This window comes from Dasypus novemcinctus, chromosome 12 (genome assembly GCF_030445035.2).
Source record: "Dasypus novemcinctus isolate mDasNov1 chromosome 12, mDasNov1.1.hap2, whole genome shotgun sequence".
In the NCBI taxonomy this organism is placed as follows: domain Eukaryota; kingdom Metazoa; phylum Chordata; class Mammalia; order Cingulata; family Dasypodidae; genus Dasypus; species Dasypus novemcinctus.
Window position 1 is genome coordinate 101187809 of NC_080684.1, and position 23644 is coordinate 101211452.

The window sequence follows — 23644 nt, forward strand, 5'->3', positions numbered from 1 at the left end:
GTCACTGGAGCGTTCGGAAAAATAATTCAAAGCTTCCTCAGTGAGAGTGCTACCTGGTAAAGCCATGTGGACACGTGGTAGGCAAGGAATGGATTCGAATCTCGTCCTAACATAACCCTCCGCTGCTGTGATTTGGGTTCTCTGACCATCAAAATAATACATGCTGTCAAACATTGGGAGCACTGAGAAAATGGAGACAACTCGGCATCAGTGTGTTTTTGGGAAGTGAGCCCTTAGAGAAGGCGACGTCTCGAGCAGAGTGAGGACGCGCTGGGTCCGCGGCCCCGAGCACCCGCGGCGGGGTCCCCCCTGTCTGGTGGATTCAGCGGGGCTTCGGCGGGCTGGCCGCCCAGGGGCCGGGGGCGCAGGGCCATCCCCACGAGCGCTCCTATTAGCCACCTGCGCGGCACCCGAGCTCCGTCGCCCCGGCTCCCCACCGGTCCCCGACGCGCAGACCCAACCCAGGCACCTTCCCCCGTAACTGTCCACCGACCGAAAATAAATCCCAAGCCCGCCCCCTCCCCGCGTGAAAATCCTCCCCTTTAAAGGGAGCCTCTGGGTGACGCCGGGGGAGTTTGCGGAAGCGCGGAGCGCGTTGGGGCCCTGGGCGGGTCCCGTGATGGGAAGCGGCCCCGCCCCCGGGCCCGCTTCCCCCATTGTGTGAGCGGCTCGGGCCCAGGCCCCGCCCCCTGGCCGCCTCCCTCCCGGAGCCCGGCCCCTCCCCTTTTTTCACCCCCCCTTGGCTCATTTCCGGCCGCCGCCGCTACCGCTAGCCTGTAAGGAGGATTCGGCAGAGGGAAGAAACAACAGCCGCCATCTTGTTTGTGCGCTAGGCTCGGGGGGAGAGAGGGCGAGAGGGAGCGGGCTAGAGTGGGCAAGCGGGACGCCGGGCTGAGTGCGAGCTGCGGGAGCAGGAGAGTGCGGAGGGGAGCCGGGCCGGAGAGAGGCCCCAGGGGCCGAGACAGAGGCCGGGGGCCCGGGGCGCAGGCTGAGGCGACCCCCAGCCCCCTCCCGCCCGCACACACCCCCATCGCGCCCGGGAGCCGGGCCGGCGTCGACGCCTAGGGGGTACCATTACATAACCCCGCGCCCCGCGGCGCCTTCGCCCGCCGTCGAGGGCGGCCCCGAGCGCAGCCCGGGGGGCGGGCGCTCCCGGCCCCGGGCCGCCGGGGGTGGGGGCCGCGGCGGCGTCCGGATTTATTTATCTGCCGCCGGCGGGGAGGGCGAAGGAGGAGAGCGCGGCGCGAGGGGAGGCCGCCTGCGCCGCCCGCCGGAGCGGGACCTCGTCGGTGGGCTCGGCGTCGGCGCGGGCGGGCGGCGCTGCTCGGCCCGGCCCCCTCGGCCTCCGGCCGGCGAGCTCCGCGCCCGGCGTCCTCGCCGCGCCTTCGCCGCCCCGGGCCGCCGGCGCTCGCCGCGCGATGTGAGGCGGCGGCGCCAGCCCGGCTTTCGGCTCCGGCGGGCTCGGTGCGGCCATTAGGGGCCGGTGCGGCGGCGGCGGCGCCGAGTGCGGCGGCAGGAGGAGGGCTCGGAGGGTGGGGGCGCAGCCCGGGAGGGGGCACCGGGAGGAGGTGAGAGTCTCTCGTCGCCTCCTCCTCTCCCCCCTTTTCGCCCCCGCCTCCTTGTGGCGATGAGAAGGAGGAGGACAGCGCCGAGGAGGAAGAGGCTGATGGCGGCGGCGGAGCTCCGAGAGACCTCGGCAGGGCAGGGGCCGGCCGTGGCGGGCCGGGGACTTCGCCTCTAGAGCCGCGAGTTCTCGGGAATTCGCCGCGGCGGCCGCGCTCGGCGGATTTGTGTTTCTCTGCCCTCCTCCGGGCCTGCGCCCTGGCTCGGCACCTCGCACTTGCCCCAACCTTTTCTAGCGAGTCCGCATCCCTCTTCGGCCACCGCGACCCGGCGAAGAGAAAAAGGAACTTCCCCCACCCCCCTCGGGTGCCGGCGGAGCCCCCCAGGCCCACCCCAGGGAGTGGGGAGGGGACCTCGGGCCAAAGAAGAGATTTCCCGAGGAATGTCGTTTTCCTCGCCTGTATCTCCGAAAGAATTAAAAATGGCCGAGAATGTGGTGGAACCGGGGCCGCCTTCAGCCAAGCGGCCTAAACTCTCATCTCCGGCCCTCTCGGCGTCGGCCAGCGATGGCACAGGTTAGTCTCGGGGAGTCCCGGCTTTCCACATTCCCTTAGTCTTTTCTGCTCTTTGCCCCTGCGTTATACCATCTTTTCCTCCTTTCTCTCCTCTCTTTCTCTCTTGCCTAGTTGTCTACCTCAACTCGAATTCATTTTAACGGTGTTTGAATGAGGTGGTCGAAGCCTTCCAACAGTCCAACCATTTTCTTGGCCTCCTAATACATTCGTTGCAACCCTGTCATCTCGATGTGTGTTCTGGAATTAGAGCTCACAAGTGTAGCCTTTATTGTTGCTGCGGTGCAGTTTAATTTTGGAAATGCCAGTGCATTTGTGTGTAAGCTTTTTATGGATTTTAGTATTATTTTTTATTAGGAGTGATAAATGAGGAATTGCGAATCATTTCTCCTTGAGTGCACCCATTCTGTCTCCTCTACTTTCCACTCTTTTCAAGATTTCCTGTTGAGGGTTAGGGCCTTAAAAATCTTGTTTTTTGTGTGTTTTTTTTTGTTTGTTTTTTTCTGTTTTGCTTGTGTGATCCAGAATTTCAGGTTTGACACCCTGGTTTGACAAAATCATTTTGCCATTCTTACCTTTTTTGTTTTGTTTTCTTATTTGCTTTAAGAATCAATATGGAGCGCAGTTCATTTTACATCTCCCATTTCTTTGCTGCCAGACCAAAATGTCTGAAACTCTGGGTTTTCAGGATGGGAGAGCAGAGGCATTTTCTTTGCAATTCCTATGTATTTTCTCTTTTTGGGGAAAAGAAAAATAAATAAACCGTTTCTTGGAGTTATGTACCTGGAAATTAAGGCTAGAAGTCAAAAGCATCCCAATCTCCAGCAAACATGAACTGATTGTCCAAAAGTTAAAAAGGAGAGTAGGGTTTCTTTCTTGTTCATACGGGGTTTTTTGTTTTTTTCTTTTTTACGCTTGAAACATTTGGATTCCCAGATTAAGCTTAAAAGCACTATGAGTTCTTCACTCAGTTGTGGACTGGCCCTTTTGTCGGGAGAAATGCAGGGAGACTTCTTCCATCGTCTCCTTCTCTCCCTTCCTTAGTTTAATGGTGTTATCCTGATGGCCACTGACCTCAGTCGCTGTTGTAGTTGTTTGAGATGCAAGATAATGAAGAGGAAGAATGGCTGGCCATCTGACAGTCCTCAAGATGTTCCCCCTACTACGGACCATCTCTTTAACGCACTGGAAACAGGCTGAACGTCATCCCTCCATCTGCCAGTGAGAGTGCATAATGGAGTTAAATGTACTCTGAGTTTGCAGTGAACTTCTAGACTATATTTCTCTAAGTAGGCTTCATTTCAGAGGGTAAAATGTGAGGATGTGGCAAATGCCTTGAGTTTCTTTGTACTTGTAAGAAAGTTGTATTATGTGTTTAAGATAACCTGCAAAAATCAAGAATAATCATGCAGAGTTCTACTCTACCTGAAGCTTGTAACATTGCCTATGTATGAACTTGGAAGTTTCTGTACTCTTCAGAGATTTTTTTTTTTAGCTTTCTTTTTCTAGAATTCATATACATACACACACCGGGTGTTGTATACCTTTGCATTTACTAAAGTGTCATTCAGAAGAATTTTTGGATCACGTTTAGACATTTTTTTCACCAGTAGAGTTTTGTATTGTCTCTAGTGACTTTGTTCTTTAGTTTTTGTGTAATGTGATGATGGATTTTATTTTTGAGTGAGTCAGTGACTTGGGGACACCATAGAGGAAACTTTTTAATATACTTTATTTTGATTAGCCTTTAATTGAGCAATGCAAGATGTGAAAGGAAGTTTATGTTCCGTTGTTCAGACACTTCTACTTAGTGCATCCTCCATGGCTGAGTTGTGTCCTAGCTAATTTCTAACTCCTCTTGGCAGTGTCTCTCCTATCTAATACACAAAAACTGTCTCTCTTTGCTTCCTCTCCCCACTTTTTGCCCCTGAAATTATTCAAATATACTTGAAATAGGTTTGAAAAATTAAGTCCTAAATGAATAAAGTGGGGTCTTTTTAATAAAAACCCTCAACATTGAGATTAATTCGGTCACCCTTAGTATTAACAGTTCATTTTAGCATTAGTTACTTTTTTCAATTCTTTAATGCTGGTTTGACATACACACACACCCAGTTTTCCTCTGTTTCTTTTAGGAATTATTTAGGGTACAATTTGTAATCCTAACCAGTCTGGGTTTTTTATTTGGGGAGAAGTGTTCCTCTGTGAACTTAATTCAAGTTGGGCACAATTATATTCTGATATGTTTATTTTTGAACCAAGCAGCTTGTAATAAAGGTTTGTAGGCAACTTTTAATGAAGATTCTTCACCCTTTTAAGACTTTAAATTTCAAACTTCTCTTAACTTCTGCATTTTGACTTTTTAGTTGTCACTTGAATTTTTCATAAATTGAAAGAAAGTTGCTCCCCAGAAGCTTTTTTTTTCTTTTTTCTTGTTTTAATGATTGAGGCTTGCCGTTTTTGTAGTACAAGTGTACCTGTTTAGTGGGTTGAGTTTGCCCGTTTTATAGGAAAGAACTGGAATCCAGTTGGACTGACATGCTAAAGGGTTATAAAACAAATTACTGTTAATTCCCAACATCTGAATTTCCAGGCTCTTGGTTTAGTTACTGATGCGGAATAGCACTCACAGATTCTTCTAAAAAATGTCCAGTTTGATTCAGATAACTTGAATTAAGTTCAGGTTTTATGTGGAATGGGGAGGAAAAGAGACTTGTTTTTTAGCTTCTTTGTTTTATGTTGAATATTTGCATTCGACTCTTCAAAAATCTAATTTGGTTTGGTTAGGGCAAACAGATAATTTGGTAGATGAAATGATTTTCTGCCCTAGCTCCTTCCCTAACCTAAAAGATCATAAAGCCTTTTTTTTTTTTAAGATTATTAACTAGAAAAGTTAATAACAGGTAAGTCCTGGAAATATTTTTTGAGCCCCTTTCTAAAACCTGAGTGATAGAAATTATGAGAATGATAATGTTGCCTTAATTGCTCAGTGAACATGGTCTATCATTGCTTTGTAAATAATTCTGTATGCACTTAAAGAATGGACTCTGGGAAGGTAGGTGACAGTGTTAGGATCTGGCATATTCGGTTGGGTAAAGATTCTTCTGGTCTTGGTACAGTTTGTGACCCTATACTGTATTCATGTGTCAGGATTGGCTTGGGTTTTATGCTTGTTCTTGTTTTTTTCATTTCAAAGGAATAGGCCGGATAATATTTAAAGTATACCTGCATTTTGTGTGACAGGTTGACATCTAGATTAACGTACACAGTAGAGAAGTAGCAAGTTGGTTTGGTTTTTTGTTTTTTAATGTCAATTTTAATTTATAAAAATACCACTGGATAGATTTAGTGGTTTAGCAACCTAACCCCAGAACATTTTGGTCGAGTCTACTTCTTTTTCACCTCTTGAACCTATGTGATATTACCATTTTAATTTTGTTGTTTAGGCATGAATGTTTATGTTGGAGTTCTCCTTTTGGAGTCTTTCAGATATGCTTCCTTGGTCCGGTGATATTCCTGACTTCACTGTTTAATTAAATTGGAAAATATTTCACTGAGTGCCTTCAACTCTGGCAACTGCTTATTATTGAATTTCTAGGGCTTCAAGAAGATTATCTGTTGTTGATGGTGAGAAGAAGTGACTTTTCATTTAAGCTGTAAACTTTGTACTTGGTACAATATGGCTGCCTTTTTCTAGCTGGAGTTCTTTTGCAGAGGTATGAAAGGTAATGAATAGCATGTCCATTGAATGGATGAGGTGGGGAAGGATTCCTGGCTTGGTTGACTTTTGGCATTATTTCTCTTAGTTTTTGTTTTCTTTATTTTTTATCTTTAATACAATAAAGGAAAAAAAGTAATGAGTCAAGGAGTTGAAAGTAATGCTTAGTGTGGTGCTCATTAGGGACGTAAGTGGTAAATAGGAAAGAAAAAAAAGAGTGGGAAGAATATTGCAAATTCAAGTGGGAGTGTAAAATACTTCTTCCTGGTATATTTACAAAAAACAATTCAGGACTTTATTCTGCCAATTTATATACCCAGCAGTTAATGGAGAAATATTTCTTTCTTTTTTTTTTTTTTTAAGATTTATTTATTTATTTAACACCCCCCCCCCCCCCCCCCCCCCGTCTGTTCTCTGTGTCTATTTTCTGCGTCTTGTTTCTTTGTCCGCTTCTGTTGTCGTCACTGGCACAGGAAGTGTGGGCGGCGTCATTCCTGGGCAGGCTGCACTTTCTTTCACGCTGGGCAGCTCTCCTACGGGCATACTCCTTGCGCGTGGGGCTCCCCTACGCGGGGGACACCCCTGCGTGGCATGGCACTCCTTGCGCGCATCAGCACTGCGCATGGGCCAGCTCCACACGGGTCAAGGAGGCCCGGGGTTTGAACCGCGGACGCCCTAACCACTGGGCCAAGTCCGTTTCCCTCTTTGGTATTTTTATCCATCCGATTTTTGAGGATTTCTGGAATTGAGGTTTTTTTTTTAAGATTTTTATTTTTTTTTATTTCTCTCCTCTTTCCCCCCCTCCAGTGTCTGCTGTCTGTGTCCATTCGCTGTGTGTTCTTCTGTGTCTGCTCGCATTCTTGTCAGCGACACTGGGAATCTGTCCCTTTTTTGTTGCGTTGTCTTGCTGCGTCAGCTTTCAGTGTGCGTTGCTCTACTCCCGGGCAAGCTGCACTTTTTTCACGCAGGGCGGCTCTCCTTACGCAGTACACTCCTTGCACGTGGGGCTCCCGTATGCAGAGGACACCCGGGAATGGCAGGGCACTCCTTGTGTGCATCAGCAGTGTGCGTGGGCCATCTTACCACACAGGTCAGGAGGCCTTGGGGATCAAACCCTGGACCTCCCATGTGGTAGGCAGATGATCTATCAGTTGAGCCAAATCCTCTTCCTTGGAATTGAGATTCTTGAGTGTGTCAAATGTTAGTGAATTTAATGGGCAAGTAGAATTTAAATTATACCAAAATATAAAAACTTTTAAATATTTTGTTTTGCAGATTATTTTTTTATATGATGATGAAATTTTTAATGGGAAATTATTACTGCTCAGTTCTCGTGAGTATCAAGAAAGGTTTAAGAGAATAGTAGTGATTGAGGTGTTAGGCCTCTTACGAGCAATTTGGATATCATTTGTGTTTAGATGATGTAGGTCTTTTTGTTTAAATGCTGGGGTTGGGGGAGGCAACTAGGAGGAATTTAGTTGAGAGAGAAATAGAAGGCAAAATGAAAACTACTGGGGAAAAAAAGTGAGTGGTTAAGAGTTGGGCTTTGGGCTACCAGAGTAAATTTTATTTATTTACTTTTTTTTAAAGTCAGACTTGCTTTTATTAACTGTGAATCATAGGCCAATTACGTTAGTCTCAGCTTCCTCACCTATAATACTCACCTGAGGAATTCTTCATAAGAATTACGATCCTGCTCACTGCTGCACAGTATGCATTATTTAACATTACTGATAAATATACTGTAAGGAAGGCAGTTGTAAGTATTTTGTTGTTGTTGTTTTAAAGAAATATATAGGTAAAACAGATTAAAAAAACTCAAGTGGATGAAGTTCACAGTAAAGTCTTAAGAAAATAAGGCTTATTTGCAGAGTTAGTTTGAGCATCACCAGCCACCCAAAGATAAAGAGAATGTGGGAGCAAGATATTAAAATGATATGAATAAAAATACTGTATATATTGCATTGGATTTCTTATGATTTTAAGTAATTAACATGAAAACATATTTAAGGCCTAATGAGAGATTAACAAGCAGATCCTTCTCATTGGAAATGGTCAGAAGGTAAAAATGGCTTTTTGCCTTTTGTGTGGTTCAGCAATTTTTTTTCAATGATTTGTTGTTTACCTGGGTCTTAAAAGTCTTACAAAGGATGAAGAAAAATAGAAACAGAACCTTTCGAATTTTCTGCATCTGTCCAAGTAAGAACTGTATTTTACATGTAGAAACATTCTATTTGCACAAGTGAACAAACAATATTTACTCTTATCTCTTGTAATGTACTTACAGTTATCCCTTCCACAAAGTGGGGCTTAGGGGCTAGGCTCCCCTGCAATCTAGAAAATCTGTGTAAAATTTTTTGGCCTGCCCTTTGTACCAGAGAAGTCTGAATTTTTTCTTCTGTGGTATGTTTACAGTACCTTGTTGTAAAATTTAGGTTACATATTTGGTCATGGGCAGTATTATACAATACTATACATATATTTTATGCGTTTCTGAGCTTCTAAACTTTTTCTTTGTCATTTGCGCCTTCCACAAAACTCCCCCCGAATTCCCATTTATTTTCTTATGTGGACCAATGGTATACTGAAACTGCGGTGGGGAAAGTTGTGATATGGAAGGGATAACTTACTCTGATATTTTATATTGCATTTCATTTTTAAAAAGATTTAAAAATAGAGTGGGTGCTTGTCACAACCCCACTGTATTGATTTCATAACTCACTACTGGCTTGTGACCCACTTGTTTGTAAAACACTGGTTTAGAGAAAAGCGTTGACAAGCTGGCAGTTACCCTGTATTGGGCCCACTTAACCTATATGCTAAGTACTTATCCATAGGACAGGGAATACTCCCGTAATCCTGGCAGACATAAGCCTTTCCTTCTTCGAATTTATCATTAAGGGAGAAACAACTTTCAACAAGTCCAGTATAACCATTATAATTGGAAATGCATTGTACAGTGGGAGTGATGGGGACCTAGCCTAGTAGTTCCCGGCTCTGGAGATTATCTTTGAGGAGTTGGTGCCTGAGCTTGTGATCTGAAGGGTAGATGGGGTTAATAGGAATGAGCCAGATGAGTGTTGGGAATAGAAGATGTGGGTGGGGGGATGACAAGAAATCACTGTAGGAGGTGAGCAGTCATACCAGTCAGTCATACAGGGTTTACAATACTTACAGGAGTTCAGACTTTCCGTTTTAGCTGTTTTAAGTGGATGGGGCAGAATTGTACCTTAGATAATTGACTAAAGAATTGTAAGGAAGGGAGCAGAGAAAAATATGGAGGCATTTGAGGGAAGGTAGGTGAGTGGCAGAATTTGGATAGTGAAATGGAGTAATCTAGGATGATGTTTCAAGTTTGGCCAGCTGGGTGGGTGACAATGCCTTTTCTAAGACAGGGAAGAGAAGTGGGGTTTTTCAGGAGGGTAGAGGGGAGCTGGGCTAGGAGTTGATGAGTTAAATTTTTAGACGTTTTCAAGTTGTGGTTATCCTGAATTTTGGATAGTCATTGTTTTCATTTGATAGGCCTTCCTCTCATCTCAACCAGCAAACATTGAATTACCTACCAACTGTTAGGCACTTTGTGCATCAGAATGCATCAAAATGTAGTTTCTGCCATCAAAGCCTTTAGAATCTCACGAGATTGTTGATACTACTCAAAATCAAGAGATATTCAGTAGTCATTCAATTAGCCTACAGTTCAGGTTATTAATATAAACATGTTACTGAATTGATTCTTAAGGTATGATTTTAATAAGTAATAGTGTCCTCATCTTGTAGTTAATTTCACACCAAGAAATGTCATTATGTTAATGAGTTGATAAAGAGCAAGACTCATGGTCAATGCAGAACTTCTAAAAGCGGGCTGCAGGTCACATTCCTGATCAGTTTATGATGCTCCATCTCTGTTTAAATTTTCTGTTTAAACAATTTCGAGATCTTAACCTAAATGTGTTGAGGTCGATGGATAGGGCATCCGCCTACCACATGGGAGGTCCGTGGTTCAAGCCCCGGGCCTCCTTGACCCGTGTGGAGCTGGCCTATCCTCAGTGCAAGGAGTGCCCTGCCACACAGGGGTGTCCCCTGCGTAGGGGAGCCCCACATGCACCCTGTAAGGAGAGCTGCACAGCGTGAAAGAAAGTGCAGCCTGCCCAAGAATGATCCCTCTCGCATGGAGAGCTGACACAACAAGATGACACAACAAAAAGAAACACAGATTCCCAGTGCTGCTTATAAGTATAGAAGTGGTCACAGAAGAACACACAGCGAATGGACACAGAGCGCAGACAACTGGGGCAGGGGGGATAAATAAAAAGTAAATCTGGGGAAAAAAAAAAAAGAATAAACTTCAAGCCAATCTTTTCCTAAGTATAGATATGTCTTTTGACATCATGGTTGCTAGACAATGTTAGGAGTGTGTGTTTTGAAATTTACTTGTACTTTTTGCCCTTTGAATCTATTGTATTTCAAAATTCAACAGTTGCCAACATGCACAGCTATGCAAACCTACATAACTTAGTATTGATTATCATCTTTGATCCAAATTTGTATAAAATTCACAGGTTGTTTTCAATTGTTTTAGGAAGTATCAGAACTCTTACCTGTCTTCGTATTAGAACCTCTACTTCCTGTATTTCCAGCATGGATGTTTCATTTAATTTCCTTAAGTGTTCCTTTTAAGTATGTAGCCTGAGTGTGTGTGTGTCTCTCTCCTTGGTAGGTGGGTTGTTTATATAATTAGATTATTTCTGCTTCCTCTTCTGAGTCATAAAAATATTCAAAAAATAAAGGTCTAAATGAAGTTTAAGAAAGTTGTCATAATCTGGTAATTTAGTGAAGTTTACAGAATTGCCTCATTTTAAAAGCTTCCGTGTTTGAAAATTTCATCCTCTTTAAGTACCTGAAACAGCTGAGTTAATGGAAGAGTAAGCGTGCCCAAAACCAGTAAGAACAAGAGATCTTTTTGTATGTATCTGATTGGTTGTTTCAAGGTTTAGTTAAGCTTTTATCAGAATTATTAAGGTAATCTAGATTTGACTTTGATCTGCATTCCTTATTGTTGTTTTTTTAAATTCCAGATCCCTAACATGGGCTAGGGCTTATCAGCCTTGGCCTTCGCTCAAGTTTGCTCCCCCTACTTTGAGGTTCTTCGATTTGCTGAACTGACTGAGCTGTCTCCCCTCTTCAGGATATTCACATATCCTGTTCTCTCATTCTCCACTCTTTACCTTTCTATCTCCTACGCATCCTCTGGCCTCACCACTGGATTAGTTGAAAGAAATAAAGGTTTTGAGATCAAGGATTGTCCCTTCCTTTTTTTTTTTTTTTTTTTAATGTATTTTAATGTCCAGAGAAAGCTAACTGAAGGTAGGAGAAGAAATGGATGGATTTTTTTCTTCTAAGGGAATATATCAGAATGACTAGTTTTAGAATACTTTAATTAGTATGGGCATTTGGCTTAATGGCCACAGTTTGTAAGACAGAACTAAGTTGATTTGACTTTAGAACTTAAAGTACAAAAATAAGCTGGTTTATTCAACGATAATGCTTGAACCTTCAAGGGAGGGGGAGTGTAAATGGAAGAGATGCTGTTGCGTAGTACTATATTTTGAGCCAAAATCATTTCAGTTTTAAGTTCAATTTTGCATTCTAACTTAAAAACAAGGACTTTCTTATTTATGCTCACAGACAGTGCAGTATTTGGGATTATAATGTTAGTGGTCCTGATACTTAATTTATGGTGTCTGATTTCCCCAGTGTCATAGAATTGTCTTCCTCTTGTATTAATTATTTGTTTTTAGGAGGTACTGGGGATTGAACCCAGAACCTCGTACATGCAAAGCATGTTCTCAACCACTGAGCTTCACCCAATCCAGTGTCTTCATCTTTTGGTTTTTGGAAAGGCTAAGTGAGCTGAGTATTTATTTTATAAGCATTTATATGGTTAAATCTGCTGTGAGGACCACAAACAATATAGAAGACACAAAAGGTGACCTACAGACTCAGTATGTAATAATGAAAGGATGTTTTGACTCAACACTATTTTCCCACGTGTTTAATCCAAACTTGTTGCTTTTGTGTAAATTGTCACATGTCTAATACGAAGACCATTGGATAAACTTCGTATGTTAGGTTAAACTTTTCAAATCAGACTTAAATCTATCCTGTCACATTTTGTATCCCTTTGCTTGGACTGTTTGTATACTGAGAGAAACATTTTACTCAGTCATTTTGTATTTGAGCATCATTAAAGGTATATTGGAACTTGTCAGTAAACTGCGTGGTAGAAGTAACCTGCTGAGAATATTGATGAGTTGATGTTTGAAAAACTAATCAGGAAATGTCTTATGGAGATAGTGTGAGTTCATTTATTTCAACAGTCAGTAACGTTTGCCATTGAATAGTTAAAGGTAATGGAACAAATTTCAGAGTTATGAATTTATTCAAAGAAATTTGGGGAAAGTAAGCAAAAACTAAATAAGAGATCACCTTATTATCTAGGAAAAAAATACTTGCTGTCCTTAGCTTTCTTAACCTCTTCTCAAGCCACTGCTTTTGCTCTAACAAAGTTGTTACCCAGATTACTAATTATCTCCTATTATCTACATTCCCTGGATTGTCTCTGGAGAAGTGGGATACCACTACCATTTCCTTTTTGGAACCTCTTAGGTTCCAGGACAGTATTCCTGATCGGATAGGAAATGTTGGGTTTTAAACATCTTTGTCCCTTAAATTCTGGTATATCCTGTGGTCTCCTTCCTTGGCCTTTTTGCCCCAGAAATATCATTTGGTAAATCTTACTCCATCCAGGGCTCGTGTAGATCTTCTTTTGGTGTTCTAGAACTGACAACTCCACAGAGATAATCCCAGTAGTGACTTCAGCCCACACTTGTCCCACATCCCCATGTTTTCTTGCAGTTGCCTGTTTGGATAACTGTACCCATATAATACTCTTAGGTTGGTCAAGCCAGAAACTTAGGAGTCATCCTTGTCTTTTTCTTTTCTTTTCAACCCCCTGTCTGCATACAGTCGGCAATAGAGTTTTTTTTGACTTGCTGCTTTACTACTGCTCCAGGTGCAAGCTTTAGCTTTCATTGTTGCTCTCCAGCAACTGGTTGCTAAACAATCTCCCTGACACTCTTCTATACTTGCCCAGTTCACTCTTGAATCTTGTCTGCCTGTGTGGTCTCTAATAAATGCAAGTTTGCCATATTAGTTCTCCTTAAAATCCTTCAGTAGATCCATTTTCTCTTTAAAATGAAAATTGCAAATTATCATGTCACAAGACCCTCCAGGTTGATATTTGTTGAATATCTAATTTTAATTCAGCTAAACTGAACTAATCCTTATACAGGGCAAGTTGAGATAGAGGCTTTTTGAAAGATGATTTGGACCTTTGTTTTTTTTCCCCTTTCCTTAAAAGAAAGGGAAGAAATTAAGGCGCTTTAGTGATAAAGATGTGAAATTTAGGCTGGTCAGTACTGAAATCCACTGCCCAAAAAGGATTTGTTTAAATTATGACATTTAATTTTCTTATTATTTCTTTCCTTGCATCTTCACACAGATTGCTTTTTGTTTAGGTCCTGCTTTACTAGGTTTTAGACCACTGGGTTTTGTTGGCCATTTATGACAAAATTTGACTAAAGACATCTCATATTTTAGCAGCCTTTTGCACTTTTCTCTTCAAATCGCTGCTTGTGAACTTGCTAGTTTCAAGCCCCCCAACCCTCCCCCCTGGGAAGCCCTTGCAGAAAAATCTAATGGGGAAAGATTTGAAAATTGGCTAAAATGAAACATACATACTAGATTTTTGAGCTTTAGTGCTCCTAACCCTACTACTATAAATTGATTGGCTAGATCTAGAGTTTGGATAGTTTTTCTTAGTCTGGAAATAATCAAAGTTCTGCGAAAAAAAAAAAGTGTAAACATTTTCAGAAAAGTCATAGTTCTCATCTGTTTAATCTAAAACAACTACTAAAAATGAAGTCTATTTGGTCCCCTACAGAGAACATTAGGTTGGGATCCAAGAAGCTTTGATAGGTTTCTTATCCAATAACAAAGTTGTTACGGAATCGTAGGCAGCCAGTGTTAGCTTCAGGTATTAATACCACATCTTTTTTTTTTCTTCTTCTTTTTTTTTTTTCTTTTTGCACCAAATGTTTCTCTTTTTTTTTAAATTCATTTTTTAAAAAATATTACATTCAAAAAATATGAAGTCCCATTCAAAAAAATATGGAACGCTTCACAAATTTGCGAGTCATCCTTGCGCAGGGGCCATGCTAATCTTCCAATTTTAGTATATGTGCTGCCGTAGCGAGCACAATACCACATCTTTAAAATAAGAGGATTTAGTAATTTTCAAACACAGACTGTCCTAGGAGGATCAGGATGCCAAGATGCCTGAGGAGGATGGATGGATCCTCATTCTCCTAATTCCTGTTCAGCTAACACTGGTCTGCTCTCTGTTTGTGCCTTAAGTAAACCTGAGAACTACTGGACTTAGATGATCCCTAAGGATCTTTTGCTCGGCCCCATTTGGTATATAACTTTTAAAAAGAGGGTTAATAAATTCACTGTAGAGTTGTTGCAACCTCTTCAGTTCTAAAAACAACCCTGTGTGGGAGGTAGAGTAAGTTTTATTACCTTTTGATAGAAGAGGTAAATTAAATTTACAATTGCAAAGTGACAGTATCACTCGGGTCATGTAGCTAATAGTATTGGGTTTAAACCCACATCTTTTAAACTCCATGAGCAGTGCTGAGTAGATATCAATGATAGCTGATAGCATTTGGGGATTATAACTACCCAGAACTTTGAGGCACAATCAGAATAGTTTAGGAGTAATAATAAATGTAGGAACCTTGACAGTTTATAGGCAATCATTTGTATAAAGATGATCTTATTTCTGTTTGATCAGGGGTCAAAGTATATACTTTTTTTAACAGTCTTCCAAATTTAATATATAGAGTGACTGAAAAATAGAATGTTTTTAAGTAGAGAAAACTGTGTAAATTGATAAATACCCAGTCAAATTTAGAGTATATACAGTAATAGAATCGCTGGAAACATTTTATTTAACTATTATCTAATTCATACTGTGAGTTTTTTTTTTTCTATGTTGGGTGCTGTTGCAAATATAAATATCTATTAAATGATCCCTTATCAAGATACTTATTATACTTTGGCAAAGAAGTAACATACAAATATTTAGCTACAACAGAAGATAATCTATAAAAAGTATGTAGTTGAGGTTTGTAACAAAGCGAGCTATCTTGACAAAAGGAGTATTGGGATCACTTTTGGAGTTGAAACCTGAGTGGATCTCTTTTTTTTTTTTTTTTTTTTAAGCTTCCTAGAATTTTTGCCTTTTTTTTTTTAAAGATGTATTTATTTATTTTATTTCTCTCCCCTTCCCCCCCCCCCCCCCCCGGTTGTCTGTTCTCTGTGTCTATTTGCTGTTTCGTCTTTGTCCGTTTCTGTTGTTGTCAGCGGCATGGGAATCTGTTTCTTTTTGTTGCGTCAGCTCTCCATGTGTGCGGCACCATTCATGGGCAGGCTGCACTTTATTTTGCGCTGGGCGGCTCTCCTTACGGTGTGCACTCCTTGCGCGTGGGGCTCCCCTACGCGGGGGACACCCCTGCGTGGCAGGGCACTCCTTGCGCACATCAGCACTGTGCATGGGCCAGTTCCACACGGGTCAAGGAGGCCCGGGATTTGAACCGCGAACTTCCCATGTGGTAGGTGGACGGCCTAACCACTGGCCAAGTCCGCCACCATGAGTGGATCTCTTGAATGGTAACATTTAGGTCTGTTGAAATTAAGTTCAAGATAGACCCTGAGAAAGACCCTGTGACCTTCATTTTCAAGCTCTACCCCTGTAAAGACTATGGAGCTTGACTTTGTAATGTGAACAGTTTGTGTGGCTTCTATCAGTTTCTGAGATTGAGAAGATTAATGAGAATATTACATGTGAGATGCCTAGAGCAATGTCTGACAACAATGCCTAATAAATGTTAGCTCTCGTTGTCTACTAAAAGGGTAGTGATTCCACTGAATAGTAATAATGTGTTTATAGTGTGTAATATGTGCCACATACTGTTCTAAGCATTTTACGTATTTAATCCACAAATAACCTATGAAGTAGATACTTTCAGGTTCTTATGTGTATACTTAGAATCATCTTGTTTGGTTCTCTGAAAAAGCCTGTTAGGATTTTGAATTCTGTAGGTTAATATTGGGAAGAATTGATGTTCTTTTTGTATATTGAGGATTTCTATCCAGGTCTGATATTATTCTTTTTTTTTTTTAAGGTAGTCTTTAAACTTTTACAATTTATGCATATTTTATAATTACACATTGTCAGATTTGTTTTCCTAAGTTTTTCCCTGTTTCATAAATTATATATTAAAACATTATTTCTAACCATTTGTTTCTGTTAACACAGAAATGCAGTTTAATTTTTAAAATGTTTTTTCTAGCTAGCACTTTGCTAAACTTTTTTTTTAATAATTTGCTTTGGATTTTCTATGTCCACAGTTGAATCATTAGTAGACAATAAGTTTTATTTCTTCGTTTCCGTTCTTTTCACTTGTAATTTTCCTTGTATTATTGCTTTGTCTAGGTACTCCAATACAGTGTTGAATAGACGTGGTTATCGTGGGTATCTTTGTCTTGCTGCGAAACTAAAGAGAATACTTTTAGTGTTGGTCCATTATGCATATTTGCTGTCAGTTTTTAGGTTTTGGAACATACCTTCTGTCAACTTAAGTGGGTTTCCTTCAGTTTCTCCATTGTTGTATGTGTGTGCTTTTCTAATTGGATATTGAATTTTGCCAAATGCTTTTCTTGTATTCACTGAGTTGAATCTTTTTTTTCTTTATCCTTTTGTTAATATGGTGAATGACATGTTCTAATACTGCAAACTCCTCCTTGAATTCCTGAGATTATCCCACCTTAATCATGATAATACATTTTTAAGGCATTGATGGATTTAGTTTAATTTTTTAAAATGATTCTTGATTTTTATGTTCATGAATGAGATTGGGCTGTGATTTTCTTCTCCTGGCCATGAATGATTTTTTTTTCATGTATGATTTTTATAGTATTATTTTTTCTATTTTCTAGTTTTTTAACAATAAATAGGACTGTTCAGGCTTTCTTTGTTTCCTTTTAAACTTTAAATGGAAATTTTCAATTTAAAAGGATAGTATAAAGAACTGCCATGTACTTGTTGCACAGCATCAAGTTAAAGGGTAATCGGTTCTAGATTCAAGTATATTATAAAGGCCAGTAAAGCCTTTTATAATATGAAAACTACTTGGAATATTAAAGGGAAGAAAACATAAATCACCACAATCTATATAGTTGATTAATACAGTGATTCTCCACCAGGGGCAATTTTGTTCTTCCAGGCGACATTTGGCAATATCTGGAGACATGTTTTTGGTTGTCACAGTTGGCCTACTGGTATCAAGTGTAGAGCCCAGGAATCTGCTAAGCATCTTATGCACAGGACAGTCTCCCCCATTATCACAACCCCCATGCACTCTACCATAATCAAACAACTCTCTGCTCCCAAATGTCAGTAGTGGTGCTAAGGTTGATAAATAAACCCTGGGTGAATCTGTAATTTGCATGTAATTTTTTTTTGGTAAAGATTTATTTCCCCCCCGCCCTGATGTCTCCTCTCTGTGTCCATTCACTGTGTGTTCTTCTGTGTCCGCTTGCATTCTTGTTTGTGGCATCAGGAATCTTTGTCTCCTTTTGTTGCATCATCTTGCTGCGTCAGCTCTCCCGTGCGTGCAGTGCCACTCCTGGGCAGACTGCACTTTTTTGCACGTGGGGCTCCTCCCCTACACAGGGAACTTCCCTACGTGTAATTTTATGTACCAACAATGAGGACAGCCCTTTTTGGCGTGGGGGCAGGGTTGGTATGTGTTGGAGGAGGGTGGATTGTATGTTGTTGAAGCAGCCAGAATCATAATTTTTTTGTACCCTGTTCTGGCTAAGTTTTCATTAAGGAACACTGTTGTGTAGGCTGTGGGTCATGTGAAACCAAATCCATTCAGCAGATTGAACTCCTTTTTTGTGGCACAGGATATGAATTGGATGCAGAATAGTTGGACAGCCTCTGTCCTCATGGAGCTCATGTTGACTTTTCTATAATGGTGGGTCATTTGTTATCAGTTGCCTTTTTTTTAGATAGTATATTTTAAGTCTTTTTGTTTCCATTCTGAAGTTCACATATTAGGTAAGTCATTTTAACCTCAAAGGGTTTCTGGACTATTACATATTTTAATTTTATATATTTTCAGGACTGTCAGTACAAATTTTCAGCAATTGATGTAAAGTTTGTACTACTATTTGATCCCTTTTTTCCCTTGGTTTTATATTTGGGTGCAGTTCTTAATTGTTTTAACCTGTTGGTATAACTGAATATCACCCAGTGTGCATTTTTATATAATAAAATAAGTACTATTCCATGGAGTTCGGTTTGGAAATGATGTTTAGATGCTTTTGAAGGGCAAAATATAGAGCAGTTTCTGATTTTGGTTCTGTCAAATTTTAACCTTTCCCTTTCCTTTTTCCTTTTAGATTTTGGCTCTCTGTTTGACCTGGAGCATGACTTACCAGATGAATTAATCAACTCTACAGAAGTAAGACTAACCAATGGTGGTGATATTAGTCAGCTTCAGACAAGTCTTGGCATGGTACAAGATGCAGCGTCTAAACATAAACAACTGTCAGAATTGCTACGGTCTGGTAGTTCCCCTAACCTCAATATGGGGGTTGGTGGCCCAGGCCAAGGGCAAGGCATGGCCAGCCAGGCCCAACAAAACAGTCCTGGATTAGGTTTGATAAATAGCATGGTCAAAAGCCCAATGGCACAGGCAGGCTTGACTTCTCCCAACATGGGGATGGGCACTAGTGGGCCAAATCAGGGTCCCACACAGTCTGCAACAGGTATGATGAACAGTCCAGTAAATCAGCCTGCCATGGGAATGAACACAGGGATGAATGCTGGCATGAATCCTGGGATGTTGACCACAGGCAATGGACAGGGGATGATGCCTAATCAAGTTATGAACGGTTCGATTGGAGCAGGCCGTGGGCGACCTAATATGCAGTACCCAAATCCAGGAATGGGAAACGCTGGCAACTTAATGACTGAGCCACTGCAGCAGGGCTCTCCTCAGATGGGAGGACAAACAGGATTGAGAGGCCCCCAGCCTCTTAAGGTAAGAGCAGTTTGGGTTTTATACTTTTGAATGTTCCAGTGTTGGAGGGAGGATTGAAGTCAGTTATTCGTTTACTCTTTATCATTCATGTCTAATCTTCTCAGATTGTGTAGTATATCCTACGCATCATAAGGCCAGGGATCTACTGCGTTGTCACAATTTTAAGAAGCCCTTTATATGACTTTTAAGAGAAGCATTATTTTACAATTAACCAAATACTCTATACCTTCACAGTTTGTTGCAAATCATTTCCAGGTATTCCTGTTCTCACTGCAGGAAGTAATGGAATAGTCTCTTCTCATTTCTGAGACCACTTTTAGCCTGTGTAGCCTACTTATAAAATATAATTTTGAGATATCTGGCATTAAACTCTTTTTGGATAGACTTCATACATTTCCACTGCTTAGTAGAAGGACACTGTTCTAAGAGATTTAAATCTTAAGAGATTTTTAAGTGTTATTTTTCTTTATTAGTTGGTGGGAATTAAGGTGTGCTAATTTACTGTGAAACTTCCAACTAACATTTCATGTGTTCCAGTTAACCAGATTGTGGTCATTGTTTGAAAGGCTTTTCTTTATAAAAGCAGTTTTTAGCTTTATTAAGTAGAGAATACTAACTATATCTTATAAAGATTTGCTCTGTATGTGTAATTAAGATATCAGAAGCACACTTATTTCATTGCTTATTCCTGTATATTTTTGCTACATATTTTATTCCTTTTCCTAAAATGGGATCATGCTATGGTTGCCAATGCTTGGCATGTTGTTATTTACTTAGTGTAAATATTTGTTGAATGAAAGAGATGGCTTTACATGTAGGATCGTATTGGAGATGGGCTAAGGATAGGGTTTTCAGAAGGAATGAAGGAGCAGGCTTTCTCTGTAAGAAGAATCCTGGGAATCTTGGTGGTGAGAGATGGAGTTCAAAGGATGAATTTAAGACAAGGAGGAACCAGGAAGGAGTGGGGAAACTAAGATCATGTGGTGTTATATGAAAGCCCATAACTTTTTTTGTGTGTGTGTTACACAATAAAGAATATTGACATTTTAGGAGAGAATTCTACTTAGCATCCCTGCTCTGTAAATTTTCTTCTGGCTTCTAGGGACAGCCCTGTGAAGAAGTAATGTTCCTGCCTTCTGGATGTTTATTATATTCTACTGGGGGGAGGAGGGATGACTGTAGTCAAGAAACATTCATTGATTCATCAGATGTTTACTGGGCTCTAGCTTCAGTACTGGAGGTAGAGCCTGATTGAACTCCTGCCCTCATGGAACTTATTTTCTCGTGTGCGTATACATAAAACATAAATTTATAGTATGCCAGATTAGTGCTGTAAAGAACAAAAAGTAGGAAAGGCTCATTGCAAAAGGTAGAGTGGGGTGCTATTTTCTTCATAATTTAATTCACAGGTTTCTTACACCAACAGTGTTTCAGACCTGAGTATATAGCAGTGAACAAAACCAAAATCTCTGTTTTTATATAACTTATATTTTGATTGGAAGGGGGAATTCAAATATAAAAATTTTATTATCAAAATGACAGTTCCTTATTTTAAATGATTACTGCCTATAGTATATGTTTATAGATTTTTACCTGTTAAACACAGCAGTTCCTGACACTATAAATAATTTAATAAATAATTTTTTTAAGTTATGGCAACTGATTTCTTTTTATGGCAGGAATAACATTTTTTATATTTCCCCATTTAAGATTAAAATTTTAAAAATCAACTTCACAGTGTTCAAATTGTTGGCCAACAGTTGTCCTTCCATTGTACCAGGTCCTGAACTTTCCTTGTAGAATTAATTATATTCATCACATTTCTTCCTGAACTCCTAAGAGTTTTGGTGATTTTTAAGAGTCAGAATTAAGACAAAGAAAATTTTAATGAGATTGATAACAACTACCATTTGTTGGCAAATGGTAGAGGAATTGGCTATTGTACATTATGGATGAGTCTGTGGTTCAGGATGTGTAGGCAGGGTACGGCATTACTATTGTAACAGTCTTTGAAAAGATTGATTAATGATGGCTTATGGGGAAAAAACGGTTTTGAAGTTACTCCTCATTAGTTATGAGGATACAGTAAAAGGCAGAATAATGTACTGATTTTGAGCCATACCACCTGAGTTCCTCTTTAACTGCATACCATGAAGCTCCTTAAAATCTTTTCACTCTTAAATAACTTCACAAGGTAATATGTTTACTCCCTGAAAGATGCCAGTGACAAAAATAAAACAACAACAAAAAACTTTTCCCTAATTGCCTTCTTATAGTTACTTTAAGCTATTGGTTTATTTCCATATGAAGGGAGAGCATAAAGTCGATTTATAAGTGTTGTAGTTAATAATGTGGGCGGTGGAGCCATGCTATCTGGGTTCAAAATGGACTATGCCATTTATTTACATAGTAGCGGTGTTATATTGGGTAAATTGCTATACCTCAATTTCCCCGTCTGGAATAGGAATAATAATAGTAGATAGTAACTTAACTCACAGGATTTTTGGAGTGCTAAATGATTTAACATACGAAAGTTCTTAGTGGCACGTAGTAAACACAGGCATGCCTTGGGGATATTGCAAGTTCAGTTCCAGACTACCACAATAAAGCAAATCACATGAATTTTTTGGTTTCCCAATACATATAAAAGTTATGAGTACATATATTATAGTCTTTTTTTTTAAGTTGATAGTTTTTATTTTTTTTATACTTTTTGGGTAAGATTTATGCCCCCCCACCCCCGTCATCTCTCTCTGTCCACTCGCTGTACATGCTTCTGTGTCTTCCTTGTTTTCTCTTTAAGTGGCAACGGGAGTGGGAGAGAAGTACTCAATCTCTTGTGCCACCTCAGCTCCCTGGTCTTCATCTCTTACTGTCTCTCTTCTGTGTCTCTTTTTGTTGCATCATCTTGCTGCACCAATTCTCCACGCAGGCCAGCACTCCTGCACAGGCCAGCTTGCCTTCACCAGGAGGCCCTGGGAATCAATCCCTGGACCTCCCATATGGTAGATGGGAGCCCAGTTGCTTGAGCCTCATCTGCTTCCCACTGTAGTCTTTTAAGTGTATAATAACATTATGTCTGTAATGACAATGTACATACCTTAATTTAAAAACCCTTTATTGCTAAAAAATGCTCATTATCATCTAAGCCTTCAGGGAGTTGTAATTACACTTTCTGCTGGTAGAGGGTCTTGCCTCAATGTTGATAGCTGCTGGACTGATAAGGATGGTGGTTGTTGCAGGTTGCCGTGACTGTGGCAGTTTCAATGAAGTTTACCATGTCAACTGATGTCTTCCTTTCGCAAAAGACTCCCTGTAACGTGAGATGCTGTTTGATAGCATTTTACCCATAGTAGAACTTCTTTCAAAATTGAAGGGGCTGATTACAGCTCAAGCAGTTGAGCACCTGCTTCCCACACAGGAGATCCCAGGTTTGGTTTCTGGTGCCTCCTAAAAAACAAAAACAAAGAACAAGCGAAAACAACCAACCAACCAACTCAGAGAAGCCAGTATGGCTCAGTTGTTGAGCACTGGCTTCCTACATACCAGGTCTGGGTTCAATCCCCGACCTCTAGTACCTAAAAAAAAAAGTCCTCTCCAACCCTGCTTTGCTTTATAACCAAAGTTTATGTTATATGCTAAATCCTTTGTTGTCATTTCAACAGTGTTCGCAACAACTTCACCACGAATAGATTCCATCTCAAGAAACCAATTTCTTTGCTCATCCATAAGAAGCAACTCATCTATTAAAAGTTTTATAATCAGATTGCAGCAATTCAGTCACATCTTCAGGCTCCACTTCTAATTCCAGTTCTCTTGATATTTCTACCACATCTGTAGTTACTTCCTCCATTTAATTCTTTTATTTTTAAAAATATTCTGATATATGTTGGCTACCTCCATTGAATTCTTTTTTTTTTGGATGAGGTCCCATGGAGAAGAAACCATCATCTTTTTTTTTCTCCTCCCCTTCCCCCTCCCCGCTTCTGCCCCGGTTGTCTGTTCTCTGTGTCCATTTGTTGCGTGTTCTTCTTTGTCAGCTTCTGTTGCTGTCAGCAGCACGGGAATCTGTTTCTTTTGTTGTTGTTGTTGGATCATCTTGTTATGTCAGCTCACCATGTGTGCGGGTTGGAATCAACTTTTTCCAAACTCTATAAATGTTGATATTCTGACCTTCTCCTCTGAATCATGAATATTCTTCATTGCACCTAGAATGGTGAATCCTTTCAAGACAATTTTCAGTTCACATTGCTAGGTCCATCAGAGGAATCACTATCTATGGCAGCTGTAGCCTTACTCAGATGGTTCCTTTCACTTGAAATTTGAAAAATAATGCTTAAATTAAGATTGGGTTTTGATTCTGAGGGATCCCTTGCCGCCTTTGTTCACCATGCTTAACACAATGCCTGCATATGGGTACATAATGTTGGACATTTAGTGAATCCAGTAGGCAGTAGGACATGTCTGAATGTAATTTGTTTTTTATTCTTTGGTGAAACTTGGAGTCACATGTGTAGTATTGGTTTGTATTACTGTGGTGCCTGCAAGTGAGTAAG

At 40.7% G+C, this 23644-nt stretch overlaps 1 protein-coding gene and 1 pseudogene across 2 annotated transcripts in view; one reads left to right on the top strand and one right to left on the bottom strand.

Annotated features, from left to right (window-relative positions):
* The first annotated feature begins 1520 nt into the window (after positions 1–1520).
* Positions 1521–23644, top strand: part of EP300 (E1A binding protein p300) — a 76077-nt gene continuing 53953 nt past the window's right edge. Inside the window, exons 1-2 of one of the 2 annotated variants that reach the window (XM_004484156.5) lie at positions 1521–2138; positions 18445–19088. In XM_004484156.5, the coding sequence (XP_004484213.2) occupies positions 2006–2138; positions 18445–19088 (777 nt within the window). In that variant the 5' untranslated portion in view covers positions 1521–2005. The remainder of the gene's footprint in view (positions 2139–18444; positions 19089–23644) is intronic. The other variant, XM_058309179.2, reaches the window with a different exon arrangement.
* On the bottom strand, positions 14077–14171 carry LOC111762107 (U6 spliceosomal RNA; annotated as a pseudogene).